This window comes from Phocoena phocoena, chromosome 1 (genome assembly GCF_963924675.1).
Source record: "Phocoena phocoena chromosome 1, mPhoPho1.1, whole genome shotgun sequence".
Lineage (NCBI taxonomy): Eukaryota > Metazoa > Chordata > Mammalia > Artiodactyla > Phocoenidae > Phocoena > Phocoena phocoena.
In genome coordinates this window covers 141,841,893-141,863,934 of record NC_089219.1, presented here as the reverse complement: position 1 = coordinate 141,863,934, position 22,042 = coordinate 141,841,893, and the positions used below count along the sequence as shown (strand labels likewise).

At 37.1% G+C, this 22,042-nt stretch overlaps 1 protein-coding gene across 1 annotated transcript in view; it reads right to left on the bottom strand.

The window, feature by feature from the left end:
• The window catches only part of HMCN1 (hemicentin 1), a 519,661-nt gene that overhangs the window by 18,615 nt on the left and 479,004 nt on the right, over positions 1-22,042 (bottom strand). Inside the window, exons 101-105 of the mRNA XM_065885936.1 lie at positions 21,583-21,696; positions 15,036-15,161; positions 6,700-6,828; positions 4,436-4,786; positions 727-846 (exon numbers count right to left, since the gene is read on the bottom strand). Of these exons, the coding sequence (XP_065742008.1) occupies positions 727-846; positions 4,436-4,786; positions 6,700-6,828; positions 15,036-15,161; positions 21,583-21,696 (840 nt within the window). The remainder of the gene's footprint in view (positions 1-726; positions 847-4,435; positions 4,787-6,699; positions 6,829-15,035; positions 15,162-21,582; positions 21,697-22,042) is intronic.

The following is a 22,042-nucleotide window of genomic DNA, read 5'->3' as shown; positions in this document are numbered from 1 at the left end:
ACAAGTTCATATTCTTTTGATCAAGAACACGTTACAACATACTAAACCTCATCAATATACAATGCTCCTTTCACATTTTTGTTTAACAATTTTGCTATTGAGATTGATTTTTTCTACCATCCCTACACATTATCTAAAACAGTTATAACACCTACAGCCTTGTATGTTGATTATGCACTTATTTGCATGTCTGTCTCCACTAGACTCTAAGATCATAAAGGGAAGAGAGTGTACATTATTCATCTGTTTTAACCTCCTGCATCCTGCAACTCTGTCACATGATTGTTACTCATCATTTGACTCAAAGAATGAGTGGATTAATCAATTACCCACTGATCACTAAGACAAAGTATAAAATAATACCTAATACTGAGGTACATTTACTGAGCACTCTTCTCATTTCTCCTTTCTTCTTAGCTGAACTGTGAAAACATGTTTGAAGAGGTCTATTTCCATTTAGTTTTAAATATATATATATATATGATATGAAGTGGCTTAGGCATTCTTGCTCCTAGTAAGACCATACCAAAAGTGTTTCTCAACTCTTCCTTTGCTTAATTGCTTTCTCCTGCTTGCAAAAGCAAGGATTATAGATAAGTCTGACCCATGGGAATGTGAGAGGAGAGGAAGCAACTAGAAGAAAACTTATTCAAAAAAAGAGACATTTCTCACAATATATTCATTTTACGTTAAGTTGTAGCAATAAATGTCCCAACGTTTTCTCACCTTGACATGTCTTTCCATTGAGCATGAGTTGATAGCCAGGCGGGCAGATACACTGATAGCTCCCAAAGGTATTTTTACACTCATGCTGGCAGGTATCTCTATTTTCACATTCATCAATATCTGTGCAGAAAAAAAGCAGTGTGTATAACCATGCAAAACCAAGGCAGAAACTGTGGCAGAATCAACTATAAACAAGTTGTTGACATAAAACAGAAAACTTGATTTTATACTTGTGCTTAAAAATGTTCAAAGCTCTTTCATATCAGTATATTTTTAATGGAGTACAATATAAACTATATTATAAAATATGAACATCTCTTCTGTGTATAAGCATATATGAGCTGAAGCCCCAAACTGGCCAACTGCAATATTAGTTAAGTAATTAAGATTGGAATGACAGATGAAACAGACCTGTACAGGATCCTAAACCACCAAGGTACTAAACTCTTGACAACACAGTAGAATTTACCTAAAAAATAAAGTTTCTATTGAGATTAATTGGGAAAAGAAATACTCATTTCTATTTTGTTTAAAGTTTAGTGGCCTCTCTCTCTCCAACAGCCATCCTATAGCTTTCCCATATGCAGATATCATTAAGTGGAGGCAGTTTTATCTTTGTGATAGGAATATTCATCCAACTTCATACAACTGTAAAGTACTAATGGCAACTAGATATACATATAGTTGCTATATTACTTTGGGCCAGCCACTTAACTTCTCAGGATCTCAGTTGATTCTTCTGCCAACAGGAGTCACTGATACAATCTCCCTACTTCACAGGCTTGTTGGAAGGTTCAAACACGTAATATATGAAAAACATTTTATAAATTATAAAGAGCTAAGCTACCTGCTATTACTAAACAAAGTCAAGAAAACAGCAATAAAAAGAGTGGGAATAGATAGTAAAAAAATTAATTGATATTTGCTTTCAGAATCAGGGATGGGATTTGAGAGGCCTCAGATTTCTTGTCTCAGTTGTGTTTTGCCTAATATTAAAATGTGCCAACCAGTGTTAGAAGGAAGAGAATGTGGTATGAAATGGAAGCAGGAGTGCTCAGGGCTGGAAGTAAAGGGAAGACAAAGTGAAACCCTGGAGATGGCTCAGCAAAAGGACCTGTTCATTGTGCATACGCTCAGATGATAATTGCAATGACTCAAAATCTGTTAATGACAAACGCTCATCCAATATTTGTCATTGTTTTTGCCCCAGTTTGGTTAACCAAAGCACTCACTGGAGAACTTTTGATATATTTTTACTTTTCCCCTTTATAATCGGCTTTAACCTAAGATAACAACAGAAATGTAAATGACATTGAACTCCAAGTAGTAGACATCACACTTTCCAGAGTATGAATTTTAAAGTGGCCCCAAGTGTGATTTTGGGGTTCAGAAGCAATGCAACGTTTGTTTTCCCTATTAAGCTTTGGAATCAATTCCCTGAAAAGCTAAATCTTAGCCCAAGTCTAACAAAATTCCATGGTGTTAATCTGAATCCTTTGTAAACTGTCTATCCTAGATGGTTAATTAAAGGCATTTGGTGTTTACTGCAGGTTGCTTATTACATAATTCCAAAGCTGTCTGCAATCTTAGTGTAAATTTCTTTATTAGTACCAACGCCAGAAAATACCATATTTTAAGAAATATTTCTAAATATCTTAGTCTATTTATTGCCCCCAAATAAAACTTAAATATACAGTCATAGACTAGTTATAGAAATTTACTTTAGAGTCTCCAAGATTGGTCCTCACTCTGAAATAGTAGCTGCCTCACATAGTAGATGGTTTTGGGAAGGTAATTCATATAAACATATTAGTGTAATATAAACACAAAGGCACAGAAAACATTCATAAGACTCTACTGTGATGAAACTACAGGGCACAGATTGTGATAAAGAAATGGAGAACTGGTTATTAATCAGGGACTCTTTCTTCAAATGGCTTGGACCTTCAGATGATCTAGAAATCAACTAGATGGTATATGGTGTGGGAAATACCGTTTCACTCATTTATCAGAGCATAAACAAGGATTTTTGGAGCAGGAGAGTAAAGGTAGAAGAGAAGAGTTGTCTAAGACGAAGGCAGAGAATGGAATGTTAATAGGATATGAAAACCCTTCAGTGGGAATGATTATTTAGAAGAAACATTGAAAGACAAAATGTCAGATGTTAATTCTGTCAATAAAATAGCGAAAAGTTTCACTAACAGAGGTAAAAATTGGCATGAAAAATTACCAAAATTACCAATGGAAAAAACCCAATAAGAATGGTTTGGAGCAGGCTGAGAGCAATGTTTGACATACTCCCAAGGACAGTGGAGTCCACAGGTTTAGTAATTAAGTAGTGTTTGACCATATGGGGCAAAATGTTGAGAGTTGTTAATGAACCCATGAATGTTTCAAGTTCAAGGAGTAAAAGAAACTAGCACTGTCCACAGTTCTAGGAAGCTGATCACAGGGAGGAGATTCCATGTGCATCGTATTACACTTTAGGTACTTCAAGACAGCCAGACAGAAAAGTTCTGGGAACATCTGGGCCTAGAGACTAAAGGTTAAAGAGTAAGGATCCAGAGGGTTTGAAGGTCCAGCTGAGTGGAGATAATGTGAGAAGCTGAGTCCGCCTAAGAGTGACTAAGGAATCATGTCTAAGAAGGTAACGATGCAGGAACAGGGCTTGGAGAAGGGTAGAAAAAGATATGACAAAAACTGAAGTCAGAAGATATTTCTTTTAAATATCTAAAAAATGTTTAACAGAGCATATCTGGGAGAGAATAAGCAACGTGTGGAATGCTTAAGAAAAATTCAAGAACGTGAGGTTAGCATAGGTCTTCAAATTTAAACAGAATTTCCTTCTTCCCTCCCCTCTTGCCTCCCTCCTCCCTTTCTTCTTCGGTTTCTCATTTCTTCTAACAAACTGTGGGGCTAATTTGTGTTTGCTAATTCCCCTTGGTGCATAGCTCAGTGACATGCAAACTGTGGCTACTCGCAGAAAATTGAATTAAATGAATGACAGATGGAATTGTTTGCAACTTAACTGAAGACAAGGTCTCAATTCTTGAGTTGGAAATTACACTTCACTTTTGCAAACAAATTAAATTACAGACTTGAGTTTAGGTAAAGATACTGAAAGCACATATGTTAGAACAATGGAAACAAGTTAGTTTTGTCCTGGCTTACATTGTCTTTTCAGTGACTTACATATATACAAAATAATTGAACTGAGAGGTTCCATGGGGAGTGGGTAACAACAGTCAGGGCAGTGCTGGTTGCAGACAGAACAAGCAGTCGACACAGTAGCTGAGACTTTCACTTTTAACCCACTGCTTTGGCATCCATCAGATAAAGCCATAATCTGATAGTATTATATTACGGTGGCAATATGCATATTCTTTTTTTAAGAACCATATTCTGGATGCCACTGAATTTTGTTTCTATATAGCGTTAAATTTAGTAACACTTTCAGGGGTGATCAAAAAAGAGAAACTGCCAATACAAAACAATAAATTATCAGAATGTACACATGTAAATACATCATTTGATAAAACTGGTAATAGTTTTAGGTGCCAGAGTAAATGTCTTGAAACTTGGGTCATCCCAGATTTGAGATCAGATGTAGTTCACTACACCCAAACTCTCACAGGTGCTGTATATATGCTTAGACTCTGGTCCGTTAAGTGAGCCCACAGAAAGGAAATGGAATATGGCTGACATTTACCTATACATGTGTCATGGCTCGCCTCAGAGCCTTCAGGGCAAGTTTTTCTAATAGTCCTTCTAGTCCTGGAGAGAGACGTTCTGCTGTTCCTATACTCTGAGTAGGAGCTGTAGAGATGTGAGTACTGTCTGTAATGCTGTTGAGGTTGATAGTTGTTTCTCATGGGGGAGAACCGTGCAAGGTTATAGCTATTGTACTGAGTGCCATAATTTGGCAGCCTCTCCAATCCAGCGCAAGATTTCCCGTCCCCTAATAAATGTTGTCCTGGTGGACAGATACACTTGAAGCTGCCGGGGGTGTTGGAGCACTGATATGCACAAGGCTTAGGCACTTGTTCACATTCATTAATGTCTGCTCGTGTGCCATGATACATAAAAAAGAGAAAAAAAAACATACACACATATACACACAGAAAACACAGGAATAAAGAATCAGTCTGTGAAACAAACTGGAGACATTATGTTACCCTCCAAAGTAGGGAATACAGTAATTTCTCAGCTGTTGTGAACTTTTGAAAAAGCTTTCATCATTCAGCTATGAATAAATAGAAAGATTCTATGACTGTCCCTGAAGATTGTTTTACATGTACAGTAGAATCATATAGGGTCATAATGGAAAACGTGGTCTTGAATCCAGAAAAACTAGAGTTCAAAGCTAACATATAGATCTTAATTTTGTTGGTGGAGTGAAGAATGCAGTCAGATCTCTAGTTCGCATTTAATTACAATATTGATCACTAGTGCTTCTAATCTTTCATATAATTACAAGTTTCAGATGCAAGAATGTACAATGTACACCTACAGTTTTATTTTCCTTTGTTTCTTTTGCATCAGTAATTATTAATGAATAATCATATCAAGCACATTTTCTTAAAAAAATTAAAAAGGAAATGAAGATACAGAATCATTCTTCCTAAGATAAACTCAAAGTTCAAAAATTAAAGTTATTTTTCTTTCTATTCCTAGGTCAACACAGAGTATGTACTCCTAACACTTCTTGTAAATTGAAAAAGTGAATAAAGACCAGAGATCAAAACCAAATTCCTTAATTCATTACCACAGTGGCATGAAAGAAAACAATATGAATAAGTAGAATAAAAGTAGTAAATTGTGCTTTAAAAATTATTTTAGTAGGCTAAAGTTAAAATTAACATTTTAAATCTCTTTAAGGCAATGGCCCTACCTTCTTCACTGATTTATCCCCCAGCCCAATTTCTGACATTCAGCTTCAAGTCAAACTAGTGAACAAATAAACACATTTCATTCTGCTAGGTCACTGTAATGATTGATCAAAATGTTAAATTATATACAAATTACAATATCTAAATAGAAGACTAGCATGATATATATTCCTGCTATTAAAAAGTATTTATTTTAAAACCATTCATAATATTGATACTACGTTAAACATTTTCTATGTGCAAAGTACTATGCTAGGGACTACATAAAGATAGAACTAAGTCTTTATGGAAGAATTTGCTATAAAGAATTAAATAGACAACCAAGGCATCCAATTTTAAAAGTATTGATATGATAGCATGCAAACCAAAAGCTAGTATTTAAAAGCTCACACAGTTTTTTTCCTGCATATAAATGTAAATATTCTGAGGTGAAATATAAGTTTAGAGGTCAGTTTCTTGATTGTAAATGTATTAATTAAAAAAAAAAGCATATGGTTACCTTCTTATAGACATCTTCTACTATCGTTACCTGCCTTACTTTACATTCAACTATAACTAAGATGGAAACAAATAGGCAATTGGGAGAATTAAATGAGATTCTTAGCACAGGGAATGGCATATAGTATGCACTAAACATATGGTAGATAAAGTAATAATTATCAATTCACTTAAAATGTGTGTTCACATTTTAATCCTTCATAACTAAACCTTCATAGTACATACAGGTATACTTCATATTCAAATAAAATGTATCTATGCAAACATTTACATCACATGCATAGATAATCAATGAGCTAATCTTCATAATTAAGTTGTCGTGGTAATTATACCACAGCCTCACTTTGATATGTACAGTGCATAGTAAGCACTCCGTAAGTAGTTATTATTATCACTTGAAAGTCAGTGTAAATTGAGCTCAATATGAAGTCTCTTAAGAAGTAATTCAACTTATGTAATGGACTCCTTAAACCAACTTACAAATCTAATTGTAGCAAGAAAGTATTTGAGGATAGAGTGGTCCTAACCAAGCTGGTAAAATAGTTACCCAGCCTTTATTACTCAATAAGAGTGCCTGTTAACTTACCCATACAGGGTCTTCCAATTCCTTGAGACCGGTAACCTCTTGGACATACACAACGATAGCTGCCTCTCGTATTCTCACATATTTGGTTATATCTGCACTGATGGGTCCCATCTCTACACTCATCAATATCTAGAGACATGGAGGGCAATAAAAAGCAATAACATTTCCTATTTCAAAAGCTAAAGTCATTATATTTATTTATTTATTAACATCTTTATTGGAGTATAATTGCTTTACAATGTTGTTAGTTTCTGCTTTATAACAAAGTGAATCAGCTATACATATACATATATCCCCATATCTCCTCCCTCTTGCATCTCCCTCCCAGCTCTCCCTATCCCACCCCTCCAGGTGGTCACAAAGCACTGAGCTGATCTCCCTGTGCTATGCGGCAAGTCATTATATTTAAAATGAACATTTTAATTGCTTAGGACGTTGCATTTCTCACCACGTGGTTGAGACCTGGAGTCAGAAGACCTGGGTTCAAGTCCCAGCTCTGCCACTTGTTAACGGGCCCCTTTTCCTCTTCTTGCGCCCTACTACGGGAAGCGTTTTCTTCTCAGCTTTCCCCCCTTCGCTATATCCCTCCTTTTTTGGCCATCCTATTTATACTAGTGACGCTAGTGAGCTTGCTGATGTGGACTTCCAGCAACATTTCCACATTGCTACTTATCCACAGTCCCATATTTCTAGCTGCTGGCTGCTCATCTCCATCGTCATGTTTTACTAGTACTTCAAACTCAGCATGTCTCCAGTATCTTATCACTACTCCCTTATTTATAATAACAGTATTCTTTTATCCCCAGTCAACCTGGCTGCGAACCTCAGAGTTATCTTTAAACGTATTCTCTGTTTCCAAGATTGGGTAATTCTACTTTCTTCAAACAAACCCATATATCCCCACTTTCCATTTCCTCATTTAGCTATATTTTTGCTGTAGCTTCTTAAACATCTTCTGATACTTCAGCTTCTCTCATTTCTAATTAATCTTATACATAATTACAGGATCAATATTCTTAAAAATACTTAGTTACACATAACTGCATATGATGCTGTGAGTTGGCTACTATTCTTAGGAATTAAGAAAAATATTTACCTATATCCATATTGCTGAGGAGTCTTTGAAATCTGATAGTCCACACCCTCCCCATGTTTTTTTTAAGTATACTAAACTTCCATTTACCTCAACTAGTATCAACAAGTGGTCAATACTCCCTCATTTGTATCTGCACTCTCCCCTCACTCTTATATTATTTTGAAACAAATCCAAGACAGATTGTAACTTTATTAATAAATACTTCAGTACGAAATTCTAAAAAGGTCCCATTTTTTTAAAATGAGAAACTTACACTCAAATTTCTGTGTCATCTTAAGACTTGTTCAAGGTCAGATAGCTGTCAAGAAGGGAGGAAGAATTTTAACATGTTTTCTCTAAGTCCAGCTCTTTCCCCCTCATACAGGGCTATTTTTCTTTCCTTTTCCTACCACCTCCATCTATTAACATTCCATTCAAGACTATATTTAAATGTGATCACTTCTATGACACTGCTGATAGTCACTCCTATTAGATATGATCATTCTTTTGAGTACTCTGGTACAATTTTATTTGTACCTCTTTTATGATATTTCATCCCAACTTGCATAATAGTTTTTTTTTTTCTTTTGGTGAGGGGAGTGGAGTTGCCCAATCTATCCCAGTTGATTGTTTACTACATGAGAGCAGGAATGCGATAAGTTTCAGTTTCGTATATTGTGGAGCTAATAATTCTTCTAACTATGGCAGACTGGTACAGAATAGGCACACAAAGAACAAATTTAGGGAGAAATATAATTTACTTTATTGCCTGGTTATTGATTTGATATTTAAAGAATATTTGGTTTTAAAATAATTATATTTTGAACTTTTTTTTTAAGCATCTTTATTGGGGTATAATTGCTCTACAATGGTGTGTTAGTTTCTGCTTCATAACACAGTGAATCAGTTATACATATACATATGTTCCCACATCTCTACCCTCTTGCATCTCCCTCCCTCCCACCCTCCCTATCCCATCCCTCCAGGTGGTCACAAAGAACCTAGCTGATATCCCTGTGCTATGCGGCTGCTTCCCACTAGCTATCTACCTTACGTTTGGTAGTGTATATATGTCCATACCTCTCTCGCTTTATCACAGATCACCCTTCCCCCTCCCCATATCCTCAAGTCCGTTCTCCAGTAGGTCTGTGTCTTTATTCCTGTCTTACCCCTAGGTTCGTCATGACATTTTTTTCTTAAATTACATATATATGTGTTAGCATATGGTATTTGTCTTTCTCTTTCTGACTTACTTCACTCTGTATGACAGACTCTAGGTCTATCCACCTCATTACAAATGGCTTAATTTTGTTCCTTTTTATGGCTGAGTAATATTCCATTGTATATATGTGCCACCTCTTCTTTATCCATTCATCTTATGATGGGCACTTAGGTTGTTTCCATCTCTGGGCTATTTTAAGTAGAGCTGCAATGAACATTTTGGTACATGACTCTTTGAATTATGGTTTTCTCAGGGTATATGCCCAGTAGTGGGATTGCTGGGTCATATGGTAGTTCTATTTGTAGTTTTTTAAGGAACCTCCATACTGTTCTCCATAGTGGCTGTACCAATTCACGTTCCCACCAGCAGTGCAGGAGTGTTGCCTTTTCTCCACACCCTCTCCAGCATTTATTGTTTCTAGATTTTTTGATGATGGCCATTCTGACGGTGTGAGATGATATCTCATTGTAGTTTTGATTTGCATTTCTCTAATGACAAATGATGTTGAGCATTCTTTCATGTGTTTGTTGGCAGTCTGTATATCTTCTTTGGAGAAATGTCTATTTAGGTCTTCTGCCCATTTTTGGATTGGGTTGTTTGTTTTTTTGTTATTGAGCTGCATGAGCTGCTTGTAAAGTTTGGAGATTAATCCTTTGTCAGTTGCTTCATTTGCAAATATGTTCTCCCATTCTGAGGGCTGTCTTTTTGTCTTGTTTATGGTTTCCTTTGCTGTGCAAAAGCTTTGAAGTTTCATTAGGACCCATTTGTTTATTTTTGTTTTTATTTCCATTTCTCTAAGAGGCGGGTCAAAAAGGATCTTGCTGTGATTTATGTCATAGAGTGTTCTGCCTATGTTTACCTCTAAGAGTTTAATAGTTTCTGGCCTTACATTTAGGTCTTTAATCCATTTTGTGCTTATTTTTGTGTATGGTGTTAGGAAGTGATCTAATCTCATACTTTTATATGTACCTGTCCAGTGTTCCCAGCACCACTTATTGAAGAGACTGTCCTTTCTCCACTGTACATTCCTGCCTCCTTTATCAAAGATAAGGTGACCATATGTGCGTGGGTTTATCTCTGGGCTTTCTATCCTGTTCCATTGATCTTTCTGTTTTTGTGCCAGTACCATACTGTCTTGATTACTGTAGCTTTGTAGTATAGTCTGAAGTCAGGGAGCCTGATTCCTACAGCTCCGTTTTTCATTCTCAAGATTGCTTTAGCTATTCGGGGTCTTCTGTGTTTCCATACAAATTGTGAAATTTTTTGTTCTAGTTCTGTGAAAAATGCCAGTGGTAGTTTGATAGGGATTGCATTGAATCTGTAGATTGCTTTGGGTAGTAGAGTCATTTTCAAAATGTTGATTCTTCCAATCCAAGAACATGGTATATCTCTCCATCTATTTGTATCATCTTTAATTTCTTTCATCAGTGTCTTATAATTTTCTGCATACAGGTCTTTTGTCTCCTTAGGTAGGTTTATTCCTAGATATTTTATTTTTTTTTTGTTGCAATGGTAAATGGGAGTGTTTTCTTGATTTCACTTTCAGATTTTTCATCATTAGTGTATAGGAATGCAAGAGATTTCTGTGCATTAATTTTGTATCTGCAACTTTACCGAAGTCATTGATTAACTCTAGTAGTTTTCTGGTAGTATCTTTGGGATTCTCTATGTAGAGCAGCATGTCACCTGCAAACAGTGACAGCTTTACTACTTCTTTTCCGATTTGGATTCCTTTTATTTCCTTTTCTTCTCTGATTGCTGTGGCTAAAACTTCCAAAACTATGTTGAATAAGAGTGGTGAGAGTGGGCAGCCTTGCCTTGTTCCTGATCTTAGTGGAAATGCTTTCAGTTTTTCACCATTGAGGATGATGTTGGCTGTGGGTTTGTCATATATGGCCTTTATTATGTTGAGGAAAGTTCCCTCTATGCCTGCTTTCTGCAGGGTATTATAAATGGGTGCTGAATTATGTTGAAAGCTTTCTCTGTATCTATTGAGATGATCATATGGTTTTTCTCCTTCAATTTGTTAATATGGTTTATCACAGTGATTTATTTGTGTATATTGAAGAATCCTTGCATTCTTGGGGTAAACCCCACTTGATCATGGTGTATGATCCTTTTAATGTGCTGTTGGATTCTGTTTGCTAGTATTCTGTTGAGGATTTTTGCATCTATGTTCATCAGTGATATTGGCCTGTAGTTTTCTTTCTTTGTGACATCCTCGTCTGGTTTTGGTATCAAGGTGATGGTGGCCTCGTAGAATGAATTTTGGAGTATTCCTCCCTCTGCTATATTTTGGAAGAGTTTGAGAAGGATAGGTGTTAGCTCTTCTCTAAATGTTTGATAGAATTCGCCTGTGAAGCCATCTGGTCCTGGGCTTTTGTTTGTTGGAAGATTTTTAATCACAGTTTCAATTTCAGTGCTTGTGATTGGTCTGTTCATATTTTCTATTTCTTCCTGATTCAGTCTTGGCAAGTTGTGCATTTCTAAGAATTTGTCCATTTCTTCCAGGTTGTCCATTTTATTGGCATAGAGTTGCTTGTAGTAATCCGTCATGATCTTTTGTATTTCTGCAGTGTCAGGTGTTACTTCTCCTTTTTCATTTCTAATTCTATTGATTTGAGTCTTCTCCCTTTTTTTCTTGATGAGTCTGGCTAATGGTTTATCAATTTTGTTTATCTTCTCAAAGAACCAGCTTTTAATTTTATTGATCTTTGCTATCGTTTCCTTCATTTCGTTTTCATTGATTTCTGATCTGATTTTTATGATTTCTTTCCTTCTGCTAACTTTGGGTTCTTTTTTGTTCTTCTTTCTCTAATTGCTTTAGGTGCAAGGTTAGGTTGTTTATTTGAGATGTTTCCTGTTTCTTTTTTTTTTTTTTTTTTTTTTTTTTCAGTATGTGAGCCTCTCACTGTTGTGGCCTCTCCCGTTGCGGAGCACAGGCTCCGGATGCACAGGCCCAGTGGCCATGGCTCACGGGCCCAGCTGCTCCGCAGCACATGGGATCCTCCCGGACCGGGGCACGAACCCGTGTCCCCTGCATCGGCAGGCGGACTCTCAACCACTGCGCCACCAGGGAAGCCCCTGTTTCCTGTTTCTTAAGGTAGGATTGTAATGCTATAAAGTTCCCTCTTAGAACTGCTTTTGCTGCATCCCATAGGTTTTTGGTCGTCGTGTCTCCATTGTCATTTGTTTCTAGGTATTTTTAAATTTCCCCTTTGATTTCTTCAGTGATCACTGCGTTATTAAGTAGTATATTGTTTAGCTCCATGTGTTTGTATTTTTTACAGATGTTTTCCTGTAACTGATATCTAGTCTCATAGCATTGTGGTTGGAAAAGATACTTGATACAATTTCAATTTTCTTAAATTTATCAAGGCTTGATTTGTGACCCAAGATATGATCTATACTGGAGAATGTTCCATGAACACTTGAGAAAAATGTATTCTGTTCTTTTTGCATGGAGTGTCCTATAAATATCAATTAAGTCCATGTTGTTTAATGTATCATTTAAAGCTTGTGTTTCCTTATTTATTTTCATTTTGGATGATCTGTCCATTGGTGAAAGGGGGGTGTTAAAGTCCCCTACTCTGAATGTGTTACTGTCAATTTCCCCTTTTATGGCTGTTAGTATTTGCCTTATGTATTGACGTGCTCCTATGTTGGGTGCATAAATATTTACAATTGTTATATCTTCCTCTTGGATCGATCCTTTGATCATTATGTAGTGTCCTTCTTTGTCTCTTCTAATAGTCTTTATTGTAAAGTCTATTTTGTCTGCTATGAGAATTGCTACTCCAGCTTTCTTTTGGTTTCCATTTGAATGGAATATCTTTTCCATCCCTTTACTTTCAGTCTCTATGTGTCTCTAGGTCTGAAGTGGGTCTCTTGTAGACAGCATATATATGGGTCTTGTTTTTGTATCCATTCAGCCAATCTGTGTCTTTTGGTGGGAGCACTTAGTCCATTTACATTTAAGGTAATTATTGATATGTATGTTCCTATTCCCATTTTCTAAATTGTTTTGGGTTCATTATTGTAGGTCTTTTCCTTCTCTTGTGTTTCTTGCCTAGAGAAGTTCCTTTAGCAGTTGTTGTAAAGCTGGTTTGGTGGTGCTGAACTCTCTCAGCTTTTGCTTGTCTGTAAAGGTTTTAATTTCTCCATCAAATCTGAATGAGATCCTTGCTGGGTAGAGTAATCTTGGTTGCAGGTTTTTCTCCTCCATCACTTTCAATATATCCTGCCACTCCCTTCTGGCTTGCAGAGTTTCTGCTGAGAGATCAGCTGTTAACCGTATGCGGCGTCCCTTGTGTGTTAGTTGTTGTTTTTTCCTTGCTGCTTTTAATATGCTTTCTTTGTATTTAATTTTTGACAGTTTGATTAATATGTTTCTTGGCGTATTTCTCCTTGGATTTATCCTGTATGGGACTCTCTGTGCTTCCTGGACTTGATTAACTATTTCCTTTCTCATATTAGGGAAGTTTTCAACTATCATCTCTTCAAATATTTTCTCAGTCCCTTTCTTTTTCTCTTCTTCTTCTGGAACCCCTATAATTCAAATGTTGGTGTGTTTAATGTTGTCCCAGAGGTCTCTGAGACTGTCCTCAGTTCTTTTCATTCTTTTTTCTTTATTCTGCTCTGCAGTAGTTATTTCCACTATTTTATCTTCCAGGTCATTTATCTGTTCTTCTGCCTCAGTTATTCTGCTATTGTTCCCTTCTAGAGTATTTTTCATTTCATTTATTGTGTTGTTCATCATTGTTTGTTTCATCTTTATTTCTTCTAGGTCCTTGTTAAATGTTTCTTGCATTTTGTGTATTCTATTTCTAAGATTTTGGATCATCTTTACTATCATTGATCTGAATTCTTTTTCAGGTAGACTGCCTATTTCCTCTTCATTTGTTAGGTCTGGTGGGTTTTTATCTTGCTCCTTCATCTGCTGTGTGTTTTTCTGTCTTTTCATTTTGCTTACCTTACTGTGTTTGGGGTCTCCTTTTTGCAGGCTGCAGGTTCGTAGGTCCCGTTGTTTTTGGTGTCTGTCCCTAGTGGCTAAGGTTGGTTCAGTGGGTTGTGTAGGCTTCCTGGTGGAGGGGACTAGTGTCTGTGTTCTGGTGGATGAGGCTGGATCTTGTCTTTCTGGTTGGCAGGTCCACCTGTGGTGGTGTGTTTTGGGCTGTCTGTGGACTTATTATGGTTTTAGGCAGCCTCTCTGCTAATGGGTGGGGTTGTGTTCCTGTTTTGCTAGTTGTTTGGCATAGGGTGTCCAGCACTGTAGCTTGCTGGTCATTGAGTGAAGCTGGGTGCTGGTGTTGAGATGGAGATCTCTAGGCGAGTTTCGCCATTTGATATTATGTGGAGCTGGGAGGTCTCTTGTGGACCAGTGTCCTGAAGTTGGCTCTCCCACCTCAGAGGCACAGCACTGACTCCTGGCTGCAGCACCAAGAGCCTTTCATCCACATGGCTCAGACTGGTATATAGTTCATTGAAGTTACAGCAACGCTGTGAGATGTTGGACCAGAAAGTCTCTGAGTGACTCAGTGAAGGTTTCCAATGCTTTCAGACACAGATGTCCCTGACCCGGGCTATCTTCAAAGAACCTATTGTTCCGGCTTTTGGAGGAGGTTGTGGGGAGGATGTGATCGCTGTTTTTTCTATTTTGAACTTTTAATAAATCTCTACAAACATAATTTTTTTCTTCATCCTTCCAATAAAATTCTTAATATATATGCTAAATTTCATATTAGAAATTATATGACATAATATTAATGTATGTGGATATGAAACTATATAAACCAATTGTGTAACTGATGGGAGTTAAAATGGGCTAAGTCTCCCTGGTGAGCTTTCATTTCCTGGTATAGCCATGACCCTGGGACCCCAGAGCTCAACAATACTAGAAGTTGGGAGTAAAAAGCCTTTAGAAAAAGATATTTCCTTGTTAGATTGTATTTATTCTAATCATTTGTTTTAAGAATGAATGCCTTATTTGGCTTGTTGATGGTAAATGAATCACAGTAGCTGAGACAGCCAGACACTCACCAATGCAGGTTCCGTTTTCTGCCTTGGTCATTCCGTTTGGGCAAAGATCAATGCATTTATAGCCACCGCGGGTGTTCTTGCAGTGCTGATCTGGTCTGCATACATTCTGTCTACACTCATTTACATCTTGATGAAAGAACAAAGGTAATGCAGATTGAGAAAGTGATTTCTTCCGACTTTGTATAAAAATTATACCTTCAGATTTTAAGGATATCATAAACTAGTATAGATGATTATATAATCATGGTGAAAGGTTAAAGTGTTTAAATCAAGTTATGTAACGCACTTTATTTTAAAACGTTATGATAAAAAAATACTACTTCACATAGCTGGTAGCCATACCAACCACTTCCTCCTCCTAGAAAAAGAAAAATTATATATTTATACATTATATATAAGTATATATATATAAATTATGATTTTGTGAAAAAATTGGTAACAAAATAGGGGAAATGTTAAAAAAAATGGTTATGTAATTAGAAGATGAAATCTGTAATGTATAGCATTTGCTTCCACTTTGTTTTTGCATGGATCACATACATGATGCATGGTATTACAATCCAGCCCAGGACACCGCACATGGATTAGATAAGGCACCATTAAGAAGTTACAAAGGGAGAGTGGAACCAAGATGGTGGAGTAGAAGGACGTGCTCTCACTGCCTCTTGTGAGAACACCAGAATCACAACTTGTTGCTGGATAATCATTGACAGGAAGACACTGGAACTCACCAAAAAAGATACCCCACATCCAAAGACAAAGGAGAAGCCACAATGAGACATGAGACGGTAGGAGGGGCGCAATCACAGTAAAATCAAATCCCATAACTGCTGGTTGGGTAAGTCACACACTGGAGAACACTTATACCACAGAAGTCCACCCACTGGAGTTAAGGTTCTGAGCCCCACGTCAGACTTCCCAACTTGGGGGTCCAGCTACGGGAGGAGGAATTCCTAGAGAATCAGACTTTGAAGGCTACTGGGATTTGATTGCAGGACTTTGACAGAACTGGGGGAAACAGAGACTCCACTCTTGGAGGACACACACAACGTAGTGTGTGCATCGGGACCCAGGGGAAGGAGCAGTGACCACAGGGGAGAATGAATCAGACCTACCTGCTAGTGTTGGGAGGTATCCTGCAGAGGCGGGGGGTGGCTGTGGCTCACCGTGGGGACAGGACCCTGGCAGCAGAAGTTCTGGGAAGTATTCCTTGGCGTGAGCCCTCCCAGAGGCTGCCATTAGCCCCACCAAAGAGCCCAGGTAGGCTCCAGTGTTGGGTTGCCTCAGGCCAAACAACCAACAGGGAGGAACTCAGCCCCACCCATCAGCAGTCAAGTGGATTAAAGTTTCACTGAGCTCTGCCCACCAGAGCAACAGTCAGCTCTACCCACCATCAGTCCCTCCCATCAGGAAACTTGCATAAGCCTCTTAGTAGCCTCATCCACCAGAGGACAGACAGCAGAAGCAAGAACTACAATCCTGCACCCTGTGGAACAAAAACCACATTCACAGAAAGACAGACAAGATGAAAAGGCAGAGGGTTATGTACCAGATGAAGGAACAAGATAAAACCCCAGAAAAACAACTATATGAAGTGCAGATAGGCAACCATCCAGAAAAAGAATGCAGAATAATGATAGTGAAGATGATCCAGGACCTCAGAAAAAGAATGGAGGCAAAGATTGAGAAGATGCAAGAAATGTTTAACAAAGATCTAGAAGAATTAAAAAACAAACAAACACAGATGAACAATACAATAACTGAAATGAAAGCTATACTAGAAGGAATCAATAGCAGAATAACTGAGGCAGAAGAACGGATAAGTGACCTGGAAGACAGAATGGTGGAATTCACTGCTGCGGAACACAATAAAGAAAAAAGAATGAAAAGAAATCAAGACAGCCTAAGAGACCTCTGGAACAACATTAAACGCAACAATCTTTGCATTATAGGGGTCCCAGAAGGAGAAGAGAGAGAGAAAGGACCTGAGAAAATATTTGAAGAGATTATAGTCAAAAACTTCCCTAACATGGGAAAGGAAATAGCCACCCAAGTCCAGGAAGCACAGAGAGTCCCATACAGGATAAATGCAAGGAGAAACTCTCCGAGACATATAATAATCAAATTGGCAAAAATTAAAGACAAAGAAAAATTATTGAAAGCAGCAAGGGAAAAATGACAAATAACATACAAGGGAACTCCCATAAGGTTAACAGCTGATTTCTCAGAAGAAACTCTACAAGCCAGAAGGGAGTGGCATGATATACTTAAAGTGATGAAAGGGAAGAACCTGCAACCAAGATTACTCTACCCGGCAAGGATCTCATTCATATTTGATGGTGAAATCAAAAGCTTTACAGACAAACAAAAGCTAAATTATTCAGCACCACCAAACCAGCTCTACAACAAATGCTAAAGGAACTTCTCTCAGTAGGAAACACAAGAGCAGAAAAAGACCTACAAAAACAAACCCAAAACAATTCAGAAAAGGGTCATAGGAACATACATATTGATAATTAAGTTCAACGTGAATGGATTAAATGCTCCAACCAAAAGACACAGGCTTCCTGAATGGATACAAAAACAAGACGCTTGTATATGCTGTCTACAAAAGACCCACTTCAGACCTAGGGACACATTCAGACTGAAAGTGAGGGGATGGAAAAAGATACTCCATGCAAATGGAAATCAAAAGAAAGCTGGAGTAGCAATACTCATATCAGACAAAGTAGACTTTAAAATAAAGAATGTTACAAGAGACAAGGAGGGACACTACATAATGATCAAGGGATGAATCCAAGAAGAAGATATAACAATTATATATGCACCCAATATAGGAGCACTTCAATAAATAACGCAACTGCTATCAGCTATAAAAGAGGAAACTGACAGTAACAAAGTAATAGTGGGGGACTTTAACACCTCACACCAATGGACAGATCATTAAAATGAAAATAAATAAGGAAACAGAAGCTTTAAATGACACAATAGACCAGATAGATTTAATTGATATTTATAGGACATTCCATCCAAAACAGCAGATTACACTTTCTTCTAAAGTGCACATGGGACATTCTCCAGGATAGATCACATCTTGGTTGACAAATCAAGCTTCAGTAAACTTAAGAAAATTGAAATCATATCAAACATCTTTTCTGACCACAACGCTATGAGATTAGAAATCAATTACAGGCAAAAAAACATAGAAAACAGAAACAAATGGACGCTAAACAATATGTTACTAAATAACCAAGAGATAACTGAAGAAATCAAAGAGGAAATCAAAAAATACCTAGAGACAAATGACAATGAAAACACGATGATCCAAAACCAATGGGATGCAGAAAAAGCAGTTCTAAGAGGGAAGTGTATAGCTATACAATCCTACCTTAAGAAACAAGAAAAATCTCAAATAAACAATCTAAACTTACACCTAAAGGAACTAGAGAAAGAGGAACAAACAAAACCTAAAGTTAGAAGAAGGAAAGAAATCATATCAGAGCAGAAATAAATGAAATAGAAACAAAGAAAACAATAGCAAAGATCAATAAAACTAAAAGCTGGTTCTTTGAGAAGATAAAGAAAACTGATAAACCATTAGCCAGACTCATCAAGACAAAGAGGGAGAGGACTCAAATCAATAAAATTAGAAATGAAAAAGAAGAAGTTAGAACAGACACTGCAGAAATACAAAGAATCCTAAGGGACTACTACAAGCAACTCTATGCCAATAAAATGGACAATCTGGAAGAAATGGACAAATTCTTAGAAAGGTATAACCTTCCGAGACTGAACCAGGAAGAAACAGAAAATATGAACAGACCAATCACAAGTAATGAAATTGAAACTGTGATTAAAAAATCTTCCAATAAACAAAAGTCCAGGATCAGATGGCGTCACAGGTCAATTCTATGAAACATTTAGAGAACAGCTAACACCCATCCTTCTCAAACTCTTCCAAAAATTGTGGAGGAAGGAAGACTCCCAAACTGATTCTATGAGGCCACCATCACCCTGATACCAAAACCAGACAAAGATACTACAAAAAAAAAAAGTTACAGACCAGTATCACTGATGAATATAGATGCAAAAATCCTCAGCAGAATACTAGCAAACAGAATGCAACAACACATTAAAAGGATCATACACCATGATCAAGTGGGATTTATCCCAGGGATGCTAGGATTCTTCAATATACGCAAATCAATCAATGTGATACACCATATTAACAAACTGAAGAATAAAAACCATATGAGCATCTCAATAGATGCAGAAAAAGCTTTTGACAAAATTCAACACCCATTTATGATAAAAACTCTCCAGAGAGTGGGCATAGAGGGAACCTACCTCAACATAATAAAGGTCATATACGACAAACCCACAGCAAACATCATTCTGAATGGTGAAAAAGTTAAAGCATTTCCTCTGAGATCAGGAACAAGGCAAGGATGTCCACTCTCACCACTATTATTCAATAGTTTTGGAAGTCCTAGCCATGGCAATCAGAGAAGAAAAAGAAATAAAGGGAATACAAATTGAAAAAGAAGTAAAACTGTCACAGTCTGCAGATGACATGATACTATACATAGATAATCCTAAAGATGCCACCAGAAAACTACTAGAGCTAATCAATGAATCTGTTAAAGTTACAGGATACAAAATTAATACACAGAAAATCTCTTGCATTCCTATATACTAATGATGAAAAATCTGAAAGAGAAATTAAGGAAACACTCCCATTTACCACTGCAACCAAAAGAATAAAATACCTAGGAATAAACCTACCTAGGGAGACAAAGACCTGTATGCAGAAAAGTATAAGATACTCATGAAAGAAATTAAAGACAATACCAACAGATGGAGAGATATACCATGTTCTTGGATTGGAAGAATCAACATTGTGAAAATGACTGTACTACCCCAAACAATCTAGAGATTCAGTGCAATCCCTATCAAATTACCAATGGCATTTTTTACATAACTAGAACAAAAACTCTTAAAATTTGTATGGAGACACAAAGGACTCTGAATAGCCAAAGCAGTCTTGAGGGAAAAAAATGGAGCTTGAGGAATCAGACTCCATGACTTCAGACTGTAGTATAAAGCTACAGTAATCAAGACAATTTGGTACTGGCACAAAACCAGAAACATAGATCAATGACACAAGATAGAAAGCCCAGAGATAAACCCCCACACCTATGGTCAACTAATCTATGACAAAGGATGCAAGGATATACAATGGAGAAAAGACAGTGTCTTCAATAAGTGGTGCTGGGAAAACTGGATAGCTACATGTAAAAGAATGAAATTAGAACACTCCCTAACACCATACACAAAAATAAACTCAAAATGGATTCGAAACCTAAATGTAAGACTGGACACTATCAAAGTCTTAGAGGAAAACATAGGAAGAACACTCTTTGACATAAATCACAGCAAGATCTTTTTTGATCCACCTCCTAGAGTAATGGAAATAAAAACAAAAATAAACAAATGGGACCTAATGAAACTTCAAAGCTTTTGCACAGCAAAGGAAACCATAAATAAGATGAAAAGAGAACCTTCAGAATGGGAGAAAATATTTGCAAACGAATCACTGGACAAAGGATTAATCTCCAAAATATATAAAGAGCTCGTGCAGCTCAATATTAAAAAAAGAAACAAGCCAATCCAAAAATGGGCAGAAGACCTAAAAAGACATTTCTTCAAAGAAGACATACAGATGGCCAAGAGGCACATGAAAAGCTGCTCAACATCACTAATTATTAGAGAAATGCAAATCAAAACTACAATGAGAGATCACCTCCCACCTGTTAGAATAGACATCATCCGAATATCTACAAACAGCAAATACTGGAGAGGGTGTGGAGAAAAGGGAACTGTCTTGCACTGTTGGTGGGAATGTAAATTGATATAGCCACTATGGAGGACAGTATGGAGGTTCCTTAAAAAAGTAAAAATAGAATTACCATATGATCCAGCAATCCCACTACTGGGCATATACCCAGAGAAACCATAATTCAAAAAGACACATGCAGCCCAATGTTCACTGCAGCGCTATTTACAATAGCCCGTTCATGGAAGCAACCTAAATGCCCATCGACAGTTGAATGGATAAAGAAGATGTGGTACATATATACAGTGGAATATTAGTCAGCCATAAAAAGGAACGAAACTGAGTCATTTGTTGAGACGTGGATGGATCTAGAGACTGTCATACAGAGTGAAGTCAGAACGAGAAAAAAAATCATGTATTAACGTATATATGTGGAACCTAGAAAAATGGTACAGATGAACCGGTTTGCAGGGCAGAAATAGAGACACAGATGTAGAGAACAAATGTATGGACACCAAGGGGGAAAAGCGGTGGGGGGGTGGGGATGGTGGTTTGCTGAATTGGGTGATTGGGATTGACATGTATACACTGATGTGTATAAAACTGATGACTAATAAGAACTTGATGTATAAAAAAATAAATAAAATTAAATAAAAAAAAAAAAGAAGTTACAAAGGTGTTACTGCTTTGAATTCATAGCCCTCTTCTTACCCACACATTTTCTGCCTTTGAGTTGATACCCAGGTTCACATCCACAGTGAAAACTTCCTATGGCATTGAAACAGTGGTGGTGACAGGGGCTGGATTCTTGACATTCATTAATATCTGTTAAAGAAAACAAAACATGCTTTACATGCTGTTAGAAAACTTGGCTTAATTTATCCCAAATGTTAAATATTTTAGTGATCATGATGTTTAAGATCTTCCCTAAAAAGAATCCAATTGAAGTGCTCTCAAAGGATCTGCTAGATAATTGATAGAATTAACTGCTGGAGAGGGTTATTCTCTTCAACACTACTCCAAGGTAGAAGTTTGCTAGTGATTCAGAACTATGTTGATGCAAAACTTCTCTATTTTAACTATTTTATTTACCATATGGCTCCCATTCCAGTTTCTAGGAACTTTTAGCCCTGGAATGTTGCAGACAGACTGGAGTACTGAAGGTAGAAAA